This window comes from Anticarsia gemmatalis, chromosome 15 (assembly GCF_050436995.1).
Source record: "Anticarsia gemmatalis isolate Benzon Research Colony breed Stoneville strain chromosome 15, ilAntGemm2 primary, whole genome shotgun sequence".
NCBI lineage: Eukaryota > Metazoa > Arthropoda > Insecta > Lepidoptera > Erebidae > Anticarsia > Anticarsia gemmatalis.
Window position 1 is genome coordinate 1,255,831 of NC_134759.1, and position 22,897 is coordinate 1,278,727.

Below are 22,897 nucleotides of genomic sequence, written 5' to 3' on the forward strand. Positions count from 1 at the left end.
TGGTGGCCACAAATAATTATTTCGGGTCTGATTGTACTTTGTGTCTGTTGTTTGTATGATTGTAAAAGTCCCCGCGAGACAAGTCTTAAAAAAATACAAGACGTAACCTAAACCTATCACGGTAAATTTTTTTACTGGATGACAAAAAGTATGCCAGCTGGGACACATAAAAGCTCTCCAGGCCCTAAGCTCAGACAGATAAATAAGAAAAAACGAGAACCTTTCGGCCTCTATTTTATTGTAAAACAACAAAAATACCTACAAATTGTACGAGGATGTAACGTTTAGTCATTACTGAGCATACTCAAGCAATGTAATTATCTGTCAACAGCAGTTTAGTACGTGCGTGGTATTTTATGACCACTTACATTCAGTCGAGTAGGAACGTATCATTTAAATGTGATAATTGTTGAGATTGCTACTGGGCACAATTCCTATCTTACGTAAGGTTTATACATACGACTTTTTCCCGTAGGGGTAGGCAGAGACCATAGAACGCGACTTGTTGCGATCGCTACAAAACTTCTTTTGCTCATCATACACATTATTTTACAGGACCGCCAGTTATGAATGCTTTGCTGAAATTTTTGAAAAGCAGGACTTCACCTGGACAAAAGTTAAACAGTTAAAATTAAGAATATGATAATTCAGGAAATCTATCTCAAAAAATTATTAACAATCAGCCCCGCGGATCGATCTTTCAGGTCAATCTATGCTTACCGAGTTGGTTTGTGGATGGATGACAATATTATGTATACACGTAGGTATACATTGTCTCAAAACACGTTAAATTGTAGTCTTTTTCGAAGATCTTTAACAGTCGTTACCAGTAGTCAGAAGTTTGAAAGTCGGACAACCAGTTTTACCAAGTTATCGTTAAGGGTATCGTGTTAAAACCCAGGTAAATGGATTGTAAAGGTCCGATAGGTAGCCTCGACGAGACTGGAAGCCGACTCCAACACAGTCGGAAGAAGGTGATAATGAGTAACCTGAGGGTGGTATCACTTTCTTTACACTATAATAATATGAAGACCTAGGCCCTGTAAATTATGATATAGGTACCTAAATAATACGAAATAGGCGCCATGTCGAGAATTAGTTTACAATCTGGTTCTGTTACGATAGCAGGACAATTAAATGTGCGTTGTTTGATAAGCTCTTGTTAGGACGATTTCACATTGTGCTACGATGTCTTTAGATGGCTTCAGTAAAAGTATTTTTATACGATGCTTCATAAAAAGAAGAGGTTTCCGTCTATCATCATCATCATCAGCCTAGCCTTTCTTTTATGTCGAAGCCGGCTTCCAGTCTCATTGGATGCAGCTGAATACCGTTATTTTACATGGAACGACTGTCTATCGGACCTTCACAGGCCACAACCTCAGCAAGCAAGCCAGCGAGATCGATCCGTGCGGCTGTTGTTAACTGGGCTCCTCTGGAAACCATTGCAAAGGATCTTTGATATTGACAGGTAGCTCACAACTTAACGTGCGTATGTAAAACTTCGCATAAAAATATTAGTACATTTCACTATACCTTTTTTTTGCGTCAGAAAAATGCATTACTGCATGTCCCGCTCCCGAGAGCAAGAGAGGATCTGTCGGGCTCTCCCGCCGGCTAGGCGTTCCGGCTTTAAATTTGGGCATACCGACTAAAAACGGTGTTCCTTCCACGGTCACCATAAAGTGGCCAGGACGCAGTACCCCCAATCGGATACTCCGCGTCACATTTCACTATACCTACAAATGCAAATCACAGTGTGTGTGAGTGATAACGAGAGTGAAGAGTCTCCTTTACGTGGTTGAAGTGCATCGCGATTATGTGGACTTAATAACAGCCAGCTCTCTGTTGAATGGACCAGTCGGCCGGTGGGTTGCAGCCGAGATGTTACTCCGAACTATATGTAAGTACCTTTCTCAATACAACTAGCAACTACATTAGTCTTACTACATACAGCGCACTAATAATAGAATAGTGTAGTAACTCAAAATACATCGACACAACTTCAACTAGAGTTAACACCATAACCATACCATTATTTTTTATTAGTAATAAAAAAATATCTTCTATTTCAATTTTAAAACACAAAGAGTGGTTATTCAGTTTTTTTGTACCCATAGAATATTCTGATGAAAGTTTTGAGCTTAAAACGTTAAAACCAATTTTGAGTTACGGCACAATTGTATATTCAGTTCGACATGTTAGGTACGGCAATTATACTTATTTGTCATAAGAGTGATTTATTATTATGTTATACACATATAACTTCAAAAAACCACAGGTGCGTTATGGTCGAATCATGTTTGTTACCTATGTTTTGTATCCAAAGTTTGAGTACATTGTTTTCGAGATTTGTTGACGAAATATAATTGTTAAAGACGTCTAAAATAATATACAATGTCTATCAGGTCGATACCTAAATTAATTTAGTGAATTAAATAGAAAAACACGCCAAAATTGGCACGGTTTCTGTAATCTTCTTAGTCGTTTTATGTAGAGTACCTAAATACCGTCAAAAACACCTAGATATAATGTATAAATAAATATATTTATTACCTTAGCTAAGTGTATACCAAATCGACTTGTTGAACATCATATGTATAATCAAAATCTAGAGCCTTACTATCGCAATGATAAAGTAAATTCGATGGAATTTCGTTTGTTTCTCTACAATTCTATCCATTATAAAATGTCGGTGGAACAATGGTACAAGAATATAAGACCTGCTTATCCAAAACTGCCTACTGCGTAACAAAATAGAATAGAGAAAGGTCATAAACGAACATTTTTAATATTATACGAAATTTATTTTTCACGAAAAATAGAAGGCTCTAAGGTCTGACCGAGTAAAAACAGGATAGGCAGTAACTTTGCATCCTTGTTGAATATTGAAGAAATACCATGTAATAATTTTATAAACGAAGTGTTATTAAGTCCACAACGTATAGCTGCAAGCCTCACTCCCCTCTCTTTATGGAAGGAGACCCTTGTCCAACAGTGGGACGGAAATCGGGCAAATTTATTTAGGTAGGTACTTTTTTATTTTCCTAAAAGACAACTCCCGCACTAAGAATGGGTCTTGTGTCGCGGGGACTTTTACAAACAAACAAACAAAAGACACAAAGTACAACCAAACCCGAAATGAACGTGTGGGAATCTAACTCCTCTCTCATTATGGAAGGAGACCCTTGCCCAATAGCGGGACAGTAATCGGTTAAATTTATTTATGTACGTAAGCCTAATGACAGCACAAACAATTTCCTTCAATAGTTCCGGTTATTATTCACAAATATTGACATAACTTATATAAAGTTTACTCAGTGATTATCCAGTGTGGATAATTTTATTGTTGTCTCAATTAAATGGCGGACAATGGGACAAAAAGTTGTCTCGTTATAAGATCAGTGCACGCGACATACAAGTCATGTTTATCATTAAAAGTGCATTTACTATGAATACTTTACTACATAGTACATAATATACTAGCGTATAACCGTGACTATACTCGCGATTATTTTAGAAGAAAGAAAAAATCTATAGTAACAGCATAGTAGAGAACCTTGACACGGACAATTTATTTAGATTATTATTAAAAATTCTATCTATCGCTACATATTATAAAGAAAAGTTGCTTTCCGCATCTGTCCCGATGTCCGTATGTATGTATGCTTAGATCTTTAAAACTACGCAAAGGATTTTAACGCGTTTTTTTAATAGATAGAGTGATTCTCTTTCACGCAAACACAATTGAACCGATTACGATGACATTTCGTATGTAGGTAGCTGAAGACCCAGAATAACACATAGGCTTTTTATCCCGGAGTTCCCTAAGGATCGTATTTATTTTGTCTATGCGGTCTCTAGTATAATAACAATAAATTTAACTCATTAATATCCTGGGCAAGGATCTCCTCCTGTAATGAGGGAGGGGTCAGGGTTAGTCCACCACACTGGCCAATTGCGGGTTGGGCACTTCGGCCTCTAGTATAATAATAAATGTATCTATCTTGTTTCCAGTGGTGAGTGCCGCGCTACTGGCGTGTGCGCAGGCCGTAGACATCACCATACTTAGCGCAACGAATGTGGAAGCGAGGCTGCAGGACAACGCCTATGGCGGATACAACATTCTTCTTGTACGGAGTAAGTAAAACCATGAATTTTTAACCGACCTAGAAAATATTTAGAAACTAACTACAAATACGAATGCCACAATTTAAGGAACGATTACCTATTACTACCTATCTCATATGATAACTAACCGGTTAATAAGCGCCTCCAGCGGATGTCTTCGGAACTAACTTTGCAAGTGCATTTTAAATATCAAATTCTTCGATACCTGACGGTAACTATTGCATAAGATCGCGATACTGTACTGCGATTCTCTACCACTATGGAGTACAGACAACCAGCTAGCTATCTTATTATTTTGTGTGAAAATCTGATCAGCGCCTCTAGCGGGTGCAATAGGGACTAGTTTGAAAGATTTTTTTAATATCAAACTCTATCTATTTATAATAGATTGTTGTATTATTATTATTATATAAGACTTTACCTCATCTCACCAACACCAGCCAACACGTAGAGGCCCTTTTCGACTGCTTTAATATTTCAAAAATATTTTTATTATTTATCTTTTCTCAGGGGGTCTATCAGAAGTAATAGCCGTGATAGGGCGTCGTACCGGCGCCATCATCGACCAAGTGACGACGGGTGATGTGGTCATACAGTTCGCGAACAGCACCACATTGAGGATCAGCAGCGAGGAGGTAGCGGGAGAGAGGAGCGGCCACGTCATCACACTCACCTGGGACGCACCCAAGAATGTTACTATGGAAGACTGTGTTAATCTTGGTAAGAAACATTTTATTAGACTTATTTTATTTTGATACTGACGAAAATAAGAAACTATGACGTCACTACACCGTATTAATTTCTATGTTAAGAAAAGCTGACTCGGCGAACTTCGTATTGTCTTACAATCGAGTCTCTATTTTTAAAATTTTATTTTTTATTCCTCGCATTTTGCGTATATTTTTCTCTACGTAACAACCATCCTCGTACTTCAAGGAATATTATAAAAAAATAATGATTGATATTTAAAAATAGGCATTACTTGAAAAAGGGACTTACAAATTATATTCGGGGCCATTGTATTTAGTTAGGTATGGTTTGTTGTTCCTATTTATTTAGATGTAATGATATATAAATGTCGATATTTTCAGGCGCATATCACTGGTACGGGGGTCCTCAGCAGAAGCGTCAGTATTGGCCAATAGAGCGTCTTGTACTTCAGAAATATTCCTACATAACAAAGGAGGCTGATAACTGCGGAGTTGCTGAACCTTACTGGCTCAACTCTGAAGGAATCTTCTACTATCTAGACAAAAAAGTACCTCTCTTCGTTGACCAAAACTTCTTAGAGAAGAACGCTGCTTGTTTCATAGCAGAAGTATCAGCGCCATACTCCGATAAGAGGGATAAAAACGAATTGGTTTATGCCATTGGCATCTTTAACGATGTTCGGCAAGCTCATGAATATGCCGTTGAAAAATACTTGGGGAAACCATCCGGGATGCCTGACGAACTGATGATTAGATACCCTATTTGGTCAACTTGGGCTAAGTACAAAAGTGCTATAAACCATGACATTGTTCTGGCGTTTGCTGATGAGATCACAAAGAACGGCTTCCCCAACAGCCAGTTAGAGATTGATGATCTTTGGGAGATCTGCTACGGAAGCCAGACGGTTGATGTCCTAAGGTTCCCTAGTATGAAGAACACCACTGATACGCTGAAAGCCAAGGGGTACAGAGTTACGATGTGGACTCACCCCTTCTTGAATAAAGGCTGCGAACCTTGGTATACGACTGCATCGACTAATGGGTAAGCTTTGTTATATACTACTTATGACTTGATTTATCTTGTTCTATCGCCTCTTTACATGAACAACGTGACATCTTAAAAAAACTACTTTTACTTGATATTCAAAACTGGGTTATTTTTGCTTATTTTCAGAAAGGACAAACCAATTGTAACCAACCGCAACAATTCAATTGTTTTTCTACATAATTTTTTATCAATATTATAAAGTATATCAACACTTACATTTTATAAATGGCTCTACTGTAAAGTTGTAGTTTAAAAAATATCACGTTGTTCTTGTAAAGAAGCGCTATGTGCAGTGAAACACTCAAAGGTCTTTCTTAATTTTCTGTACAACTAACATACTTTAAAGGTTTGCTTAAAATAACTTTATCTACAGAAACGAAAAATAATTATTTAAAGAATCATGTTTAAGGAAAGGGTCATTTTAATATCGTGAAGTTAGCATTGAAGAATTAACTATTACAAGAAAAAATAGAGTACTAGTAAAACCGGGTTACTTTTGAATACAGGGATTACTTTTAAATGGAAAGAAAGGGGCATGTTTAATATCAATTACACTATTTGAAATGCTACAATTTTGTTCATAGATATTAGTACCAAGAATCGGAAAACTGAACTCGTCGCTAGCTTTTTACTTTTTTCTATAATCAAATATTAATCCCATATTTTTCTAAAGTAGGTACCTAAAGTTCGTCTTTATAATCTTCACCCAATGTCAATGGTTAAGTGGTTTATGATTAATGGTTGATTAATGTTGAATGTTCTCCCGATCTTGTGTTCAGGTACTTAGTAGTGTCTGAGTCGAACAACATCGAGACAAGTTGGTGGAACGACAACGGGACGACCACGGCGTACATCGACTTCACCAAGGCGACAGCCAGGCAGTGGTACATTGACCGACTGACGGCGCTCCAGGCTTCCACTGGAGTCGACAGCTTCAAGTTCGATGGAGGAGAGACAAGCTGGTCTCCACAGGTTCGAAATTTAGTGCTTTTTATGTTTTATATAACTCCGACTTTTTAAATCTATTTTCATATGGACAAGCTTAATAATCTGCTATTGTTTTTCGAAGATATACTTATGTTATTTTAACGGACTAACCGTCTAATATACCTTTATAATATGAAAGAAAAGTAAATTAAAGTTTATTTTATTTAAAAGGATTAAGTACCTAACCATTTTCTAATTACATTAGTAGTTTTCCTGCTATCAAAGTTTATTAGGTTTGATAGTTTGATGATCACGGAAAATGTTAAACTACTAAGTTTAATGACTAGAGAATTCATTTACCGTTCTCCAATTTTGTTGTTCAGATTCCAGTACTGCAAGGTGACATCAGAGACCAGCCAGGTGTCATAACAGCTGACTATGTGAGGGCTGTTGCAGCCTTCGGTGACCTGGTGGAAGTCAGGGCTGGATACAGGTAGTTAAAGACATTCTGTGACGTTCTTTGCTCTATATTTACTGATCATTAGTTATATTATATTATTGGACCATTCACACACGGTCATTTAATTCCAAACTACGCAGAACTTGCACTATGGTAGCCAAATCTATACTAATATTATAAAGCTGAAGAGTTTGTTTGTTTGTTTGTTTGAACGCGCTAATCTCAGGAAGTACTGATCCGATTTGAAAAATTCTTTCAGTGTTAGATAGTCCATTTATCGAGGAAGGTTATAGGCTATATATCATCATGCTACTACCAATAGGAGCAGAGAACCAGTGAAAAATGTTACAAAAACGGGGAAAATTTTGACCCATTCTCTCTTATGTGACGCAAGCGAAGTTGCGCAGGTCAGCTAGTAACTGATAAACATACTTATGACCTTCTAAATACACACTTATTTGGATGAATCGACAACCAGACTCACAACAGATGCTCGTGCTCATCAATGATAACATTATTTTGTCAAACATATAACCTTATATCCACGCTATAGTCGAAACGAAATAAAGTTACCGACAAGTAGTCGCTGACATATTCCGGGGGGTTCCTACACTGTCTAACAACTTTCTAAATGCAAAAAGATACGTAATAATCATATCTGTCCGTAGTTACTAAAACCAACATTAATCCTTCAGGACCCAAGACCTGCCAATCTTCGTGCGCATGATTGACAAGGATTCGTACTGGACCTTCGAGAACGGTCTCCCGACCCTCATCACGACGACTCTCCAACTGAACATGAACGGGTACCCGCTCGTTCTGCCCGACATGATTGGAGGCAACGGTTACAATGAACCTCCGAGCAAGGAGCTCTTCATCCGGTGGCTGCAAGCGTCCACGTTCATGCCAAGTCTGCAGTTCTCTTATGTACCCTGGGATTATGACGCTGAGGTTCGTATGTCCTGATCTGTTTTTGAGATTTTGTTTGTGTCCCACTGCTGAGCAAAGGCCTTTAGATTTCCAGTCCCTTCGGTTGCTTGCTGCGTCTGGCCTACCGTCCAGGAACGCCCCCAAGCCGTCCTGCCATCTCCGTTTGGGCTTTTCCAAACGAATTACTACTAATAACCTGTATTTTTAATAGGGATGTGTTAGCGACGCCATTAGAATAAGACAAATGTCGCTATGTCTTGAGGTTTTAGTAGAGTTCCCCATATTTCTGGTAAAAGCGCAGCTTTAGATTAATTTGTAGCTATTTTTCAATGTGGCCAGTCCATTGCCTTTATTTCATGGTGACTGAAAAAATTCTACGGAATTAATTTGCGAGACTTCGTGCGAATAAAATTTTATATACCTACCGAGAGACTCTTGAATAAAGACGGCGCAGTTTAAGCTTAAAGCATTTCAAATCTCATCGAAGATCACAAAATGGTCATCCATTTTACCGTCTATTTGCCGATTCAATATGAAAAGAAATACCAAATTTTTACAAGGAAAGCTTTCTACCGTTTGAAATCACAAAATTTATATGCCGCTTAAAATCACCTTATTTATATTCTATCTATCTTCTTTACAGACGATAACTATAAGCTTGAAGTTTGTGGAGCTGCACGCTCAATACACCCCGACCATCGTGGCGGCGTGTAAGAAGGCCGTGAGTGACGGAGCTCCAGTCAACCCGCCGATCTGGTGGATAGCACCCAACGATACCGAGGCTCATGATATCTGGGACCGTAAGTATAACCTACTTTAATTAGAGTCCTAGTTAGGCTATAGTAATACAGATTTTCTAGTCAACATTCGAACCAGCCAAAGATGCTAGATTTAAAGGGAGCCGACAATGCTACGGTGTGGATTGATGATGCGGCGCGGCGTCCTCGAGCTCAGACCCCTTCGGGACTATTTTTGTTTATTATGTCATGTAGTTTAGGTGTAGAGGGCCTAGTTTGTATTTGCATCTAGCCTATCCGCCTAGCTACTCCACTGAAGGAGCCTGAGCTGTTTGAAAACTCGCTAGCTAGTCTTTTGATAAATTATAGTTCAAAAGTTGTAGGATAATGTTTGCCTTATTGGTGCATGTATGGGTATTAAAAAAAACAGTTAAATATTTGTGTTGTTTACGTATTCGTCCTGTGGCTTTATATGTTTGTGACTGTATCCATAATGATATATTCCAAATGTATTTTACATTTGGAATATATCAAGAACTATCAAACAAGACCTTCAAGTTGAACTCACACAGGATTCTCACTGAACTGGGGGAGCGTATACAAAAATGGCACTTAAATCCAGATTACCAGGGTTGCATTTTCAATGATAATAACTTCTCCAGAATATCTTCTCGGCGAGACTGTTCTCGTAGCGCCGGTGCTCGAGCGCGGTGCTCGAGAGCGTGACGTATACCTGCCAGCTGGGACCTGGCTGCAGCAAGGAAACCCTGCTAAAGTCGTCCAGGGCGGCGACTGGATCAGAAACTACCCCGCCCCCTTACACATCCTTCCTTTTTTCATAAAAGTAGCTTAACGTTTTAACGCTTCTCGAATGTTCTTGAATTTTTAATATGGTAACCCTTAACAGTCTTGCCACGCGTATAACTTACCTATCCATTAATAATTTTATCGATTTTTTTGTATGGTAACCCTTAACAGTCTTGAAACACTTATAACATATCCACTCGATTTTTGTGTATGGTAACTTTTATTCGACATCTTAGTAGAGAGCCTTTGCAAGCACGAGTAATCTTTATAATAAGTACTAATTCTATGTATTTTAAAATAAAGTAATCGTATCAAATAAGCCATTGTTAGTTGCATAAGACTGCAGGTCACTTATGATTATTTTATGCCTTTAACATTCACACATTATGCATACATGGCTCTCTACAAAATTTCATAAGCTTCATTTGGTATATTCGCTTACTGCATGTAAAACATGTTAATATGGCCTAAGGTAAAAGAGTTACTGAAATATCCGGTTTGGTATTAACCAAATGGGCGAAATTCGCTCTTCTACTTACTTATTATCTTTACTACTTAACCTATTTATATCAGCCTAGCCTCTCTTCCAACTATATTTTAGTCGATTTCCAGTCTCACCGGCTGCAGCTGAATACCAGTACTTTACAAGGACCAACACAGACCTTCACAACTATTTTCCTAAGTTATAGCACGACACCCGTTGAGACTGGATGTCAGACTTTCAAGCATCTGTTAACACAATAACAAACAGTAGTTAGCACTAACCTTATATTTCAGAGTATCTTCTCGGTGACTCCATAATCGTGGCCCCGGTAGTTATAGAGGGCGCCACTAGTCGCAGTATTTATCTACCAGAAGGTACCTGGTATGACAAAGGAGACAATACTACGGAAATAGTAGGACCTGTTTGGTTACCAAATTATGAAGCACCGTTGGACACTTTGCCTTTCTTCGTGAAGAAAGCAACGTCGAGCGCTTCTCAAACTCTTTTAGCGACTACTTGCCTAGTACTTTTGTTCTTAGTTTGTAGTTTTGTAAACTGATTGTAGTGTTTTTTTTTTGTATTGTGTAATGTATTTGTAGTGTATAAATAAATCAGTATTATCTAATTTTAGTTTTATTTTTGTAGCTATGATATTCCGCCATATCAGAGTGAGTATTTTATGGATTTTTCTCCGCATCAATCTTTAGAAGCGATGTTTTTACGTGATAGAACAATTGACCACACCAATTGATAGCCTCTACATAGACTGGTCATGTTTGTACCCAAAAAATCCGACCGAATAAAAAAATTCAAGATTTTTCATATAGTAGCCACCTATTTAAAATTGCTGGGTATTATATATTATTTATTATTGCAATCTTGAAATCGACATCATATAATAAAATGTATAAGAAAGTAGATAACGTCTTCTCTTTATTCGATCAGAAACAGAAGAGAACCAGCCTACCCTGCTTATTTGAAGTTCAAACATGGATATACAGAAAGTTTTACGCTCCAAAAACTTTCCTATACACTTGCGTCTCCTATTTTAGCCTCTTAGGGGTAGGAGTAATAAAAAATCAGCTGCTTTTTTCGTGACAAGCAAACAGGAGTGAAAACACCTACCCTGTTTATCTTTATATACAAATCGGGTATTTTTTATTAATAAAAAAATGTTCAGAATTGAAATATATTTATTTATACAACTATTTTAATTAACAGTAATATCTTTAACGAGTCCCTCGCCTAATATTCTGAAGTCTTCCACAATCGCTTCGACATTCACTCTGTACTTAACCTCTCCTGAAACTGACACCGGTTTCAGAGCATTCGCGTTCGTCAACTGAAAAAAAATACAATAATTTTATTACGAATATATTTTTTTCAACTGATATTATAGGTTGGTGACTTTGAACTACTATTGGCCAGCGTGGTGGACTTAAGGCCTAACTCTTTCCTCATTACGGGAGAAGACCCTTGCCCAGCAGTGGGACAGTAATGGGTTACATTTATTTATTTTTAATATTATAGGTGCGAAAGTATGTGATGACGGACGCATGCACTTATACAGGATGTCCCAAAACTCAACGATAATCTGAGACCGGATGAAAGGCCAAGTCATACCAATTCTGGGAAAAGTAAAAATAAAAATCCATATCACTCAGTTCAACAATAAAAGACATCAAAAAAAAATTGAAATTCCACACCCTTTGTCGCATTTTCAAGTCCTGGGATGTCTAATTTCACAATTTCGCTGTGTATGGATCTATTTACTGATGGATGTATGTATGTATGTATGTATGTATTAATGTATGTATGTATTAATTATTACCTGAAATTCTCTGTCTTCATTAATGTCTGGTTTCCACAACACAGCGATCACATCACCGCCGTATAAATCGTGGAAGAACAATGCGAAGTCTCCGTATGCACTCTGAAATATACATAAAAAAAAATACACTTATATTTCCGAGGCACGGTCAATAGTGTCTACATTATTATAAGCTCTTAGGTTCGATTACCGATTCGGGCAAAGTTCTATTGGCCATTTTTGTTATTTATACTTGAATAATACTCAAAGATAGGGCGGAGTCTGCAGACGTGAGTATTACAAAGGTCAAACATGTTATATGTATAACATGTAATATGTATGAAATACCTACATGTTTAAGCGTAATGTTATGTTAAGCTATTTTTTTTTATAAGCAACCATTTTAGGGTAGTATATAAATAAAGCGACTTACCCTCAACTCGTCCAAGTACTGAAGCACGGGATGGAACTCTACGACGGGTATGACGTCATCGGCCAGTTTGTCGGGCAACACCGCGAGGCGGGGCTTGTGCTCCACGCGCTCGGTGCAGTGCGGCACCAGTGACGAGTGCAGGTGGATTAACACGTTGTAGCCCGACAGAGATGGCACGAATATGTTCTGGTAATAAGAAAGCACACTTGTAGTTCCTGTTTAAATTATCCTACTCAGTAACTTTAGCAGAGGTGTAGGTCGCCACGCCGCTACCATTGCGACGGGAGGTCGTGTCCGTTGTTTGTTATAGTCCCAGCGACACAAGAGTTATTCTTAATGCGGGAGTTGTCTTTAAAAAATCTAATATAATTATCATAAATGTCATGGTTTGTGTGTGATGGTTTTCTTGAAAAATGTACTGGATGGATTTTAATAAAATTCGGTACACTGATAGTTTATAACCTGGAATTACATAATAATATAGGATAATTTTTAAATCGGGAAATATCTTCGCGCGGGCAAAGTTGCGGGCAGAAGTTAGAATTGTATATTTTTGAAAATAAACTAATTGTTGTTCAATTAATACTACTGAACCGACCTAATATGTATGTAGCCTAATCGACTTGATATAAAATTAGACTATTATTTATTTATTTTTTAACTTATACTCATTATCGGGCAAAGATTTCCCCCAAACTCCTCCACAGGTCTCTATCCATTTCCTATCACCCTTGCAAATAAGTACCCTAATTGTCACGTCAACGTTTTCTCGGCCTGCCTCGACGTTGTCGCCCTCCAGGCATCCATTGTGTGACGATATTTACCCACCTATCTAGATGAATCTGAACAATCTTATAAACTTACCAAAACATTATCCTTAGTATCATTCAGCACTGCATTGTGGAGATACTTGAGTGTACTAGTGGCGAGGCCCCGCGCCCGAGCTAACACGTGGCGGGAGGGGCCCGCGCGGACACACGCGGCCGGCGCGGGGCCGTCGTGTGACGTCACTATACACATGGACGGACGATCTTCTGACGTTGAGAATTGCTGCTCTAATTGTGTTATTTCTTCCCCTATAACATTTAGATTTATTGTCATGTATTGATGGTTATTAATGGCGACTAGGGCCTGTTTAGTTTTTTGTCGAGACGTTAAGCCACGTAAAGTAAAATCGTATTAACTCTGGTAATTAACCTAAAAACAGAAGGTAAATTCAGAGTTGCACACTATAAAGTAAAAATATAAAAATCTAGAATAGAACTTTAAAATGCAAACATCGTGGCGTAGTTAGTAGGGTCATCAGGACAGTAGAATAAATTTCACATCATAACATTTTTTGTACGATCTTCATAATATACATTCACACACGATAAAATCACGTTTTCTTTATAGGGATATACAGAGGTCAGAGAACACAATATACATACAAACATAAGATCACGTCTTTTTCACATAGTTAAAACTTCAGTCTTTTTGTAGATTCTCTGGTTCCTCCAAGAATAAACTTTAATACATCAGTTATTTTCAAATAACACTCACTTGTCATATCTTCATTGAAATCCAGTACGATCAATTCAGTGGCCCAGTCGAAATGTGCCACTTTGTCCAACACCCTCACTAGTCCTATAGAGGGGGAGGCGGGAGGTACCGTGGGGTGGGGGAGCAGGAACACGGCCGCTACCACCAGCTCCGCCACCGAGGGGGGGAAGTGAGGGGGGGACAGCAGGTGGGCTGATAACCAGCGCTTGAATAAACACACTGTCGGACCGAATGATGGGTGCTTTTGGTGTAAACTGAAAAAAGAGAACGGTTTTTTTAGTGGTATATTCTACTTTAGGAATATATAAGGCGCCACTCAAACTGTCACGCGTTTGAACTAAATAATGAACGATTTTTTTTCGAAAATATGAGTTAACATATTTAAATAAAACATATTTTTAACAATTTTTATTTCATTTTATACTTTACATCTATTTGCCGTCTTTTTTTAAATATTCCATAATAAATAATAACGCGAGCATATTACAAAAAAAACTTAACCAAATATCAGGCAACTATTTTTGTAAATTCATCAATAGCACTTTTGCCAACTATTCAATCAAAACCATCATGATTTACAGTCGTATACCATTCAGGCAACAAAACCATACAAAAATAATATATTTATTACATAAAACTTTAAATCTACTTACCCATGCAACGCTCCTCTTAACCGTGGCATAACCACAGTATCTAACTGCAATCTAACACTCTCTTCATTCTCTCTGAACTTCACCACGCCCTTCTCAATCTCTCTCCGAGCGAGAGTGATCTCTTTCGGATGAGCTATTTCTAAGCGGAAGACGATGCCATTCTTTAAGACATCGATGTGAGTACGATAGGCCTGTGCAGGGAGAGAGTACTGCTTGGTGAGACGTTCTGCTATTTGCAGGTGGAAGGCCGCTTTGAGGCAACGGAAGGCTTCGATGTTGCCCGGCCATTTGCCGCTGTGACCTGAGGAAACGAGTTGGTTTAATTAAGGAGTGTTCAGTGTTATTAGTGCACACTAAAGTAAACAATAATATATGACGCGCAATATTGTAATTGGCTAATTGAATGAATGTACGTAAATCGTACAGAGCTCGTGGTTAGGTTGACTGAATTTGCCTGTCTTTTCGGTGCAGGCAGGCAATTCTTGTGATCATGGCCAATATACAGGGTGTAAACGACAGCCTACCGAAAACGAAAAAAAATGACTTTAGACACGATTCTGGTGCTTATGGCGTTGAAAATTTTCATCGGTTTTTTCTTGATTTTTCCGATTTTTTATGCGTTTTTTTTTATTTTTTCTGGTATTATTTCGTTAATACTACACAATGCAACATGAATATGAAAAAAAAAACCGTCATATTACTGTTTTTCACAAAAAACAGCAATGGATTAAAACAACGTATAAATTCGCTATCAGCTGTTCGGCCAACGACACCGCGCCGGCGGCGGCCGGCCGCGACGGTCGACGTCACGCCGCGTACCTACGCGCGCCACACAGACACGATTACGCACACAGCTGTCAACCTCACACTCACTAGTATGCAGCGTTACTTAGTATTTGTTCTATGTTAAAAATGAAAATTACATAATTATCCCGCTCTCCGATAAAAGGTAAATTCATAAGATTTAAAATGTGTGATATCTTATTAATACACGTACAAATACATACAGAACAACAAAAAATCCTATTGATATTCTTTAGCGCTATAAAAATCTCTAATAAACAATTTAACATGTATTGTCGCTTTGTTCCATTTGTTCTTGCAAAATTCTATTCGATATTTACACGCTCATTCATACTTCATACAAGCGCGGTGCGACTCGAAAAGTAGATGGCCGTAGTGACGCGTGACGCCGCGACCGCGCGTGGATGTTACATAGATGGGATGCGACAAAATGGATGCTAAGTAATTCTCCGGGGATTATGAATTATGATAAGTTAGTTTCTCTGATAAGAATATTAATGGATATTGATTGTTATCATCGTTATGTACCTTCATTTTTTATGGTTTAATTAAATAAACGTTTCGTGTTTATTTTATTTACTTTAAGCTGATTTTATGTTATAAATATCAAAGTTTTTTAAACTTACATCAATAATGTTTGTAATGTTATTTGGTATTTGAATAAAACTACAATGCAACCAGTAACAACTGTGACAAGTAAAAATAGTAATGCCACATCAATATTTTATTGAATCTAATCTCTCGCTGGGATCCTAACTCGTCGCTCGTCACCAAATCGGCGGCGCGCGCGCGGACGGCGCGGAGGGAGCGGGTGGCGCGGGCGAGGGGCGGCGCGAGTGAGCGGAGAAGCGCCCGCGCCGGCGGCTCTCTTTGATCGATAGTTCGAGCAATTCGCTCGCGGAAGACGGAAGCTCTTCACCGGTGTCGTTCGTTATGTCCTATTCGTCGTGTCGTGTGTGAACTGCTGTTTATTATTACTTGTTATTGTTCCGGTTTTGAGTTGTTAGTGTTTTTATTGTTATTATTTTTGTTGTTATTGTTTTCAAAGTGCAGTTGTGTTCGTAAATAGGAAGAAATGCTGATGTGTTATGTATGGTGAAGCACGTGGAAGTGCACGGCGTGCTCTGCACCTGTACGTCCGGATCCAAAGGTACTCAAACTCTCGCCATACACCAGGTATTTGCGTGTTGATAGACATTGATAACAATTTGTTTTAGCACTTCCTTATTATTGGTTACGTTTTGCTATTATTGTTTGATTTCACGTAAGCCAAGTAGGTACCTACCTACTTACAATTTTACTATGAGCTATTGTAACATACGGGCCTACTTACGATACCATAAACGATACATAAGATTGTTAATCTAATGATAGCGTTGCATACTAGTGAGCGCATAGACGTGGTGGTACGCGTACGTACCTACGACGCGTCGCGACATGTCGTCGCTCAGCGCGCCGCCGCCGCCAGAAATCTCGTAGGCATGCGCGGAGATACATCGCGTTGTTCACTATACATTGAACGCTCAAAAATGACTAACTCGGGAACCAATCATTTCCGAGAAATATCGTTGGAGTAAATTTCGCGCATACAGTGTCACAAACTTACCAGTAAAGTTTTCGGTTAGCTGTCATTTACACCCTGTATATTATATTATTATGTAATAATAAAAGTTCTTTTAGCAGTGAGGCAGCAATGACTTTTCGAAGTTATGTGCGAATTTGAAATAATTTACATTTGTTCCAAAGATGAAGGAAAACATCGTGATGCAACCTTGTATGCCCGAGAGTTCTTTAAAACATTTTTTAAAGGTACAGTCCAGGTAAGTGGGCAAAGTCCCCAACGCAAAATTGGCCAACGTGGTGGACTTAAGGCCTAACCCCTCCGCCATTTCGGGAGGAGACCATGGCCCAGCAATGGAACACTAATAGGTTAAATTTGTTTATTTTTGTAGGTACATTACCTAGCTCTACAACAGCTCTGCACACTGGCGTGTACTCAGGTAGTACAGCGAGTCCGTCCCGCTCCATGTGCTTGACGCGGCTCGTGGCGCCGCGCTGCCACGGGTTGTGTGCGGGCGCGCGGGGGAGCGCCGGGAGGGGGTCGCTGTAGCTGAACACTGACGATACTCCTGCGAAGTATATAAGAGTTTAATATTACTGCTCGTGATAATACTGCCCTAGGCGCCCAAAGTCAGTCGCGCAAACTGGTCGGTAAACGCTCTGTGGGTTAAGCAACCGTTGGCGCGGTCATTCCATAGATGGGTGACCAAATAGTGGTATTCGAAGTGGGCGTCTCCGTGCTTAAAAAGTCGGTCCCGGTTGTTATCAGTCAAGATAACAGTCGTTAAGCCACGTCAAAGACTTTTTAGATGGCTTGAACCCCTTTGACTTTGCCTGAACCGATATTGGGCTACAGTGGCCCGTTGCATTGAAACCGACATCAAGATTTTATTTATACTGTTATCGTGTGTGCACAATACAAAGAAGGCTTACTATGTTTCGTGAAAACAAAATTTCGTTTAATACTAAAGGTGGACGGACAACCGACACGAACAATGAGAGGTCGGGCACAAAACCTACATCTTTACATGTTTTCTGCGAAGTCCACAACATTAACTAGATAACTCCAAGCAGCAATTCCAACTAAGCTTTTCTTGATAGAAAATTCTAAAACGATCGATTTGAGTTGAGAACCACCTCCTATTTTAAAGTCAGTTAATTATTTTTTTATATTATTATTCACTCGTATTCGACCCTCTCGAGTGTATAATACATACCGTACACAGCGCTAACATCAATAGGCAGTTGCTGCAACTGTCTCAAGTCTCGCCGCAGCTCGTCGAAGGCGTGCAGCACGTTGAGCGCCGAGTCGTCCGAGTGCAGCACGTGGCTCGACATCCAGCTCTTGCGAGCTAACACGCTGTCGCACTGGTCTGACACGTGGTACAGCTCCGATGGAGATATGTCTGCAATATTACATGTTATTTATATTCTCTGCCTATGAGAAAAAGTCGTGATTTTATGTGTGTATGTATGTATGTAAACGTTAGAAAACGTTATTGTAGTATTGTTGTAGTAGATTGTTGGCAGATCAGTAGAAAACATCGACTAAATTGTAGATAGATAGAAAACATCAGTCAATTGGTTGAAAATATGGGCTAATTGGTAGATCGGTCAATTGGTAGTATCGGTGGAATAAATAAGTAAATGGATAAATCGATAGAGAACATCAATAATCTAATAGATCGGTAGAAAATGTCAGAAAATTTATGTATAAGATGGTCACGCATCCACAGAACCACCTCAGTAAGCGTGGTCAGTTAACCTCAGAGATTGATCCGCGCGGCTGTTGTATACTACACCACGAGCTCCTTGCGATCTACCAATGTAGATCAGTAGAAACTGACGGCATATTAGTATCGGTAGAAAACATCACTTAATTGGTAGATCGGTAGAAAAATCTGCAAAGTGGTATATCGGTAAAGAATTTCAAAATCAAAATCAAATCATTTATTAATTTAGGTCAAATATTGACACTTATGATAGTGGTTACAATTACTGAATCTACCAATTTCGTTATTTTGGTAAACTTACCGAACTTAAGTTTCAACAAATAGTCAATGATCTGTTTGGTGACAGTCCGTCTCTCCGTCATGGTCTCTCCCTCCCACACGCAAGTCTCTGTTATAGAGCCGTCCTGAAAGCGGCGCAACTCTGACTTGTCGCCCCAGAATGCTCTGAAAATACATCATACAATTATAGAGGAATAGGTCACTATAGTACAATAATTTAATTAATATTAGCCATAATAATTAAATATTGAATCATGTACGGTAAAGAATAAGGTTCAAATTGGTGAGCCCTCTCTCTTGTTTTGACGCCAAACCTATTATAAGTCTTGTCCAAATCATGTTTACTTGATTATAATAATAATACAGATTGTATATAAATTATAATCATGTGCTTACCTGAATTGTTCAGCTTCGGGCAAATTAGCAGGTGGCCCTTTCTCCACAACATTTACAGAATTCTCGGGATTCAGCACTAAACCAAAGGATAATTTCTCTTCATTCCTGCAAACAATAAAAAAATAGGTACAATCTAATTTGACTGCTGGGTGGTAGTATGAATGTTTCTGACTGCTGAACACGAAGTCTGAGGTTCGATTCCAGGGTCGAGCAAAATGGTGCTGTTGATCTTTTACAAATGATATTAGAAAATATTTCTCAATAGTAGTCCGGAGTTCAGTGAATAGGCTCGCCCCATTTTACATGGGAATAACATCTTCACTACTGCCTACACCTTCGGGTATAAGGGCGCGTTCCCACTATGTCGTAACGATTAATTTATCGTTGGACGACTGTCGTCTATAGCTGTTCCCTTTATAACGACTGTTTGTCGTCAAACAATTTTATCGTTTAGTGACTCTAGTATCTAGCCGTCTCCACTGTCACGATAATCTACCGTCACTGCAAAAAATGTCGTAGACGACAGCTACTCGTATCGTTCTATATGTGAACACCTCCATTTAAACATATAAGCCACGACACTTAAAACTACACGATTATCTGTCGTCACGACATAGTGCGAATGCGCCCTAACAGGCAAGATAAAGCCATATTTAAAAGGAAGAAATTTATAGTCATAATTCGTAATTAATAACAGTATTTAAAATTTACCAGTCAAACTACATCTCATTAACAAACAAAAACAAACCTTATAGTCACACAAATAAAGTTTAAAATTCCCAACTTACCCACTCTTTACTTTATCCAAGCTCTTTTTGACGGACCAAGAGAAGTCTCCTTCAGTGATTTCTTGTATAAGTTCCACTCTGTTACTCAAACCTTTAGCTAACAGCTGGTATAAGACATCAGCTATGAGCACTAAACGGTCTAGACCGTAGTTCACTTGGGTTTCCTTAGGAGTTTTGGATAGAATGAGTTCTTTTGTAGTTTGGAGGGATTTGAATCTGAAATAATGAATAAAAGATCTTATAGTATCGCTTTATGGCACTGCCTGCCTCTGCGGTCTGGGTGATAGTGTAGACGACTGCTGACCACGAAGTGTCGGACTTGATTATCGTGTCGTGGAAATCGGTTTTTTTTTTCTTAGTAATATCGGAATATTTTCAATAATAGCATGTTTTTTCATATATGGCAATAGGTTCGCACCTAATACGTGGGAAATCTAACATAGCAAACAGTGAAATGCGAGTGTATTTTATACACCTTAAGGTACAATGCATGATCTCGCGGACTAGCTTATAGCGGTTATCCCGGCGCACGTCTTTGCGGAAGCGGTTGGACACTCTTCAGGTTTTTAGTGGGCTCTACGGCGGACCATACCCCGTTTGCGCAGTCCCAGTGCGGCGGGGACCTAGCCGGTGGGTCGACCTTTTACAGAGACCCCGACGGGTTTACCTGACGGAAAAAAATGTTATGGGATATAACCTTACCTCAATATATGATCAAACTGCATCAAAGGCTTAACCGGTGTCATAAACAAAGGTATAAAACTATTTATCTTCCCATTATCCAACATCTCTATGGCTAGAGCGCATTCTCTTTTCAAAGCGTAATAAGTGCCTCTGCCTAGCTGCCAGCAGATATTGTAGTAGCCTGTCTTGTCTATGAACACTATGGGAAAGTGTTTGTGGAATTCCTCTATAGATGGACATGGTTCTTGGCCTTTGTGGAGTGATAAACCTTTTTTGTCCAAGTCTGTAGTTTCTGTAAATAGATAAATAAAAAAATGGTAATAACAAGACAAGAGTACAAGATGTATGGATGTGAATGAGTCAAGAGAAGTTTCTAAGTAATATATTTTGATTTTGACCTCTACCTACCCCTATCAGAAAAAGGCGTGATATTATGTATGCAAATAACATAAATGAAAGTCTGGTTAAAAGGGATTTATATATTTTTAGTAAAAAAAGATAATGTAACATAAACTAACTGAGTTTGATGACTAAATATAAATTCAATTATAAAATTACTTACTTAGTGCTATCCAGATATTCCTTACAATTTGGTAACTACTCATAATATTGTTAACCCTCTTCGTCTGTACAAAATACGCAATCAATGAACTAACAACATGTCCTGAAATCTTCAAATTCCTTTGACGTAACCAGATCTTTAATAACACAACTGCTTGTTTCAAATTGTCACTCTTTTGCAAAATATCTTTTAAAAACTCTTGATTCACAGTTGCAGTCAAATCGGATAAAACACTACTATTGTAATACGGTGTTGGAGGTCCAACTTCCGTATTAGTCTCTGTATTTTCATTAAACAACCAAGCTTCTCTTAAATTATTACGTTCTGGGCTAAACCTGTGTAATTTATATGCATCACTCTCACAAATCAGATTTATACAGACTGATAAATGATTTCCAAGCTTTCCTGTTGGCTTAAATTCTAGTACAGGCTTTGTTTCACAGTTGTTGACGTATGAATACTGTAATTCTTCAATCGGTTCATATTTAGATAAGTGTGACGCAATGTATGCTAAGTATGCTGCCCGTTTTTTATGGTATTTGTAGTTTACGGAGTCATTTTTTGTATATGTTTCAGCTGGAACTGTAATTTGTAAGTCTACTTTCAGCTTTGAGTTAATAGAGCATCCTAAAGCATAAGAACCAACAATTTCGACATCCGTAAACTTGTGAAACTTGAATACACATTTAGTTTTATTCAACTGATCACTCACTGGTATTTTTACTTTTAATTTCTTAAACAAAACTTGCTCTGATAAATCATACTCAGTATCATCTTCAGGTATAGACAACAAATAAGTTTTTAATTCAGTGAACCACTGAACAAACTTCTTTTCAGTTTTTTCTTTCACTTTTACTTCTTGGATGATTTCTTCGATTTGTAAACGAAAGAGATTGGAGTTGAATAAGTTCTCTGTCTCCTGCAGGCGGTTCAATTCGTTCACTGTTGGCTGACGGTACAAACTTTTGGTTCTCAAACGTTTCTTCCCATCTTTGTTTTGGTCTTCGGAAGACCGTTTTCCGTTCTCATTTACTGCTGCAGTCTCTCCATCCCCTTCAGATATAGACGATTTTGCAGGCTACAACAGGAGCGTACAATTTAAATACTAGCATTCACATAAAATACCAGAAAATAGTTGAAAACTACCACAGAAAGATCGTGTGAGATGATTACTGGAAATAAGTTATTATTGCAAAGAGAATGTGAAATATGCGAAGGTAAATTTGTTGTAATACTTACGCGCTTCACCATTTTGTTGAATTCACATTTATTTCACAGAAATATACGAAAATACGGTACACTGATAGGTTATACAAGTATAAACAACGTGCGCACGACAGTGCTGTTGATTTGACATTGACACTTAGTTTGACAGTGACAGCAGGTTTTCAAACTTGACATATGCATTCCATTACACGC

At 38.4% G+C, this 22,897-nt stretch overlaps 2 protein-coding genes across 3 annotated transcripts; one reads left to right on the forward strand and one right to left on the reverse strand.

Moving 5' to 3' along the window:
* Positions 1–1,794: 1,794 nt before the first annotated feature.
* LOC142978802 (myogenesis-regulating glycosidase-like) lies at positions 1,795–10,859 on the forward strand. 2 transcript variants are annotated; one of them, XM_076123378.1, is made up of 9 exons: positions 1,795–1,903; positions 4,018–4,140; positions 4,642–4,851; positions 5,223–5,883; positions 6,669–6,861; positions 7,200–7,309; positions 7,972–8,227; positions 8,850–9,006; positions 10,528–10,859. In XM_076123378.1, the coding sequence occupies exons 1-9, from the start codon at positions 1,885–1,887 to the stop codon at positions 10,791–10,793; spliced, it is 1,995 nt and encodes a 664-aa protein (XP_075979493.1). In that variant the 5' UTR covers positions 1,795–1,884; the 3' UTR covers positions 10,794–10,859. The 2 variants fall into 2 exon arrangements, with proteins under 2 accessions (XP_075979493.1, XP_075979494.1); XM_076123379.1 differs by lacking the exon at positions 10,528–10,859 and adding an exon at positions 9,606–10,521.
* A 562-nt stretch (positions 10,860–11,421) lies between these two features.
* On the reverse strand, positions 11,422–22,834 carry Mat89Ba (nucleolar protein 6 Mat89Ba). Its single transcript, XM_076123741.1, has 14 exons — positions 22,718–22,834; positions 21,479–22,556; positions 20,935–21,208; positions 20,233–20,448; positions 19,445–19,549; positions 19,071–19,213; positions 18,254–18,442; positions 17,438–17,605; positions 14,673–14,973; positions 14,020–14,273; positions 13,342–13,553; positions 12,478–12,663; positions 12,066–12,167; positions 11,422–11,576 (listed from the first exon to the last, which is right to left on the reverse strand). Exons 1-14 carry the CDS (start codon positions 22,727–22,729, stop codon positions 11,445–11,447), a joined length of 3,372 nt encoding a protein of 1,123 aa, XP_075979856.1. The 5' UTR covers positions 22,730–22,834; the 3' UTR covers positions 11,422–11,444.
* Between the last annotated feature and the right edge of the window lie 63 nt (positions 22,835–22,897).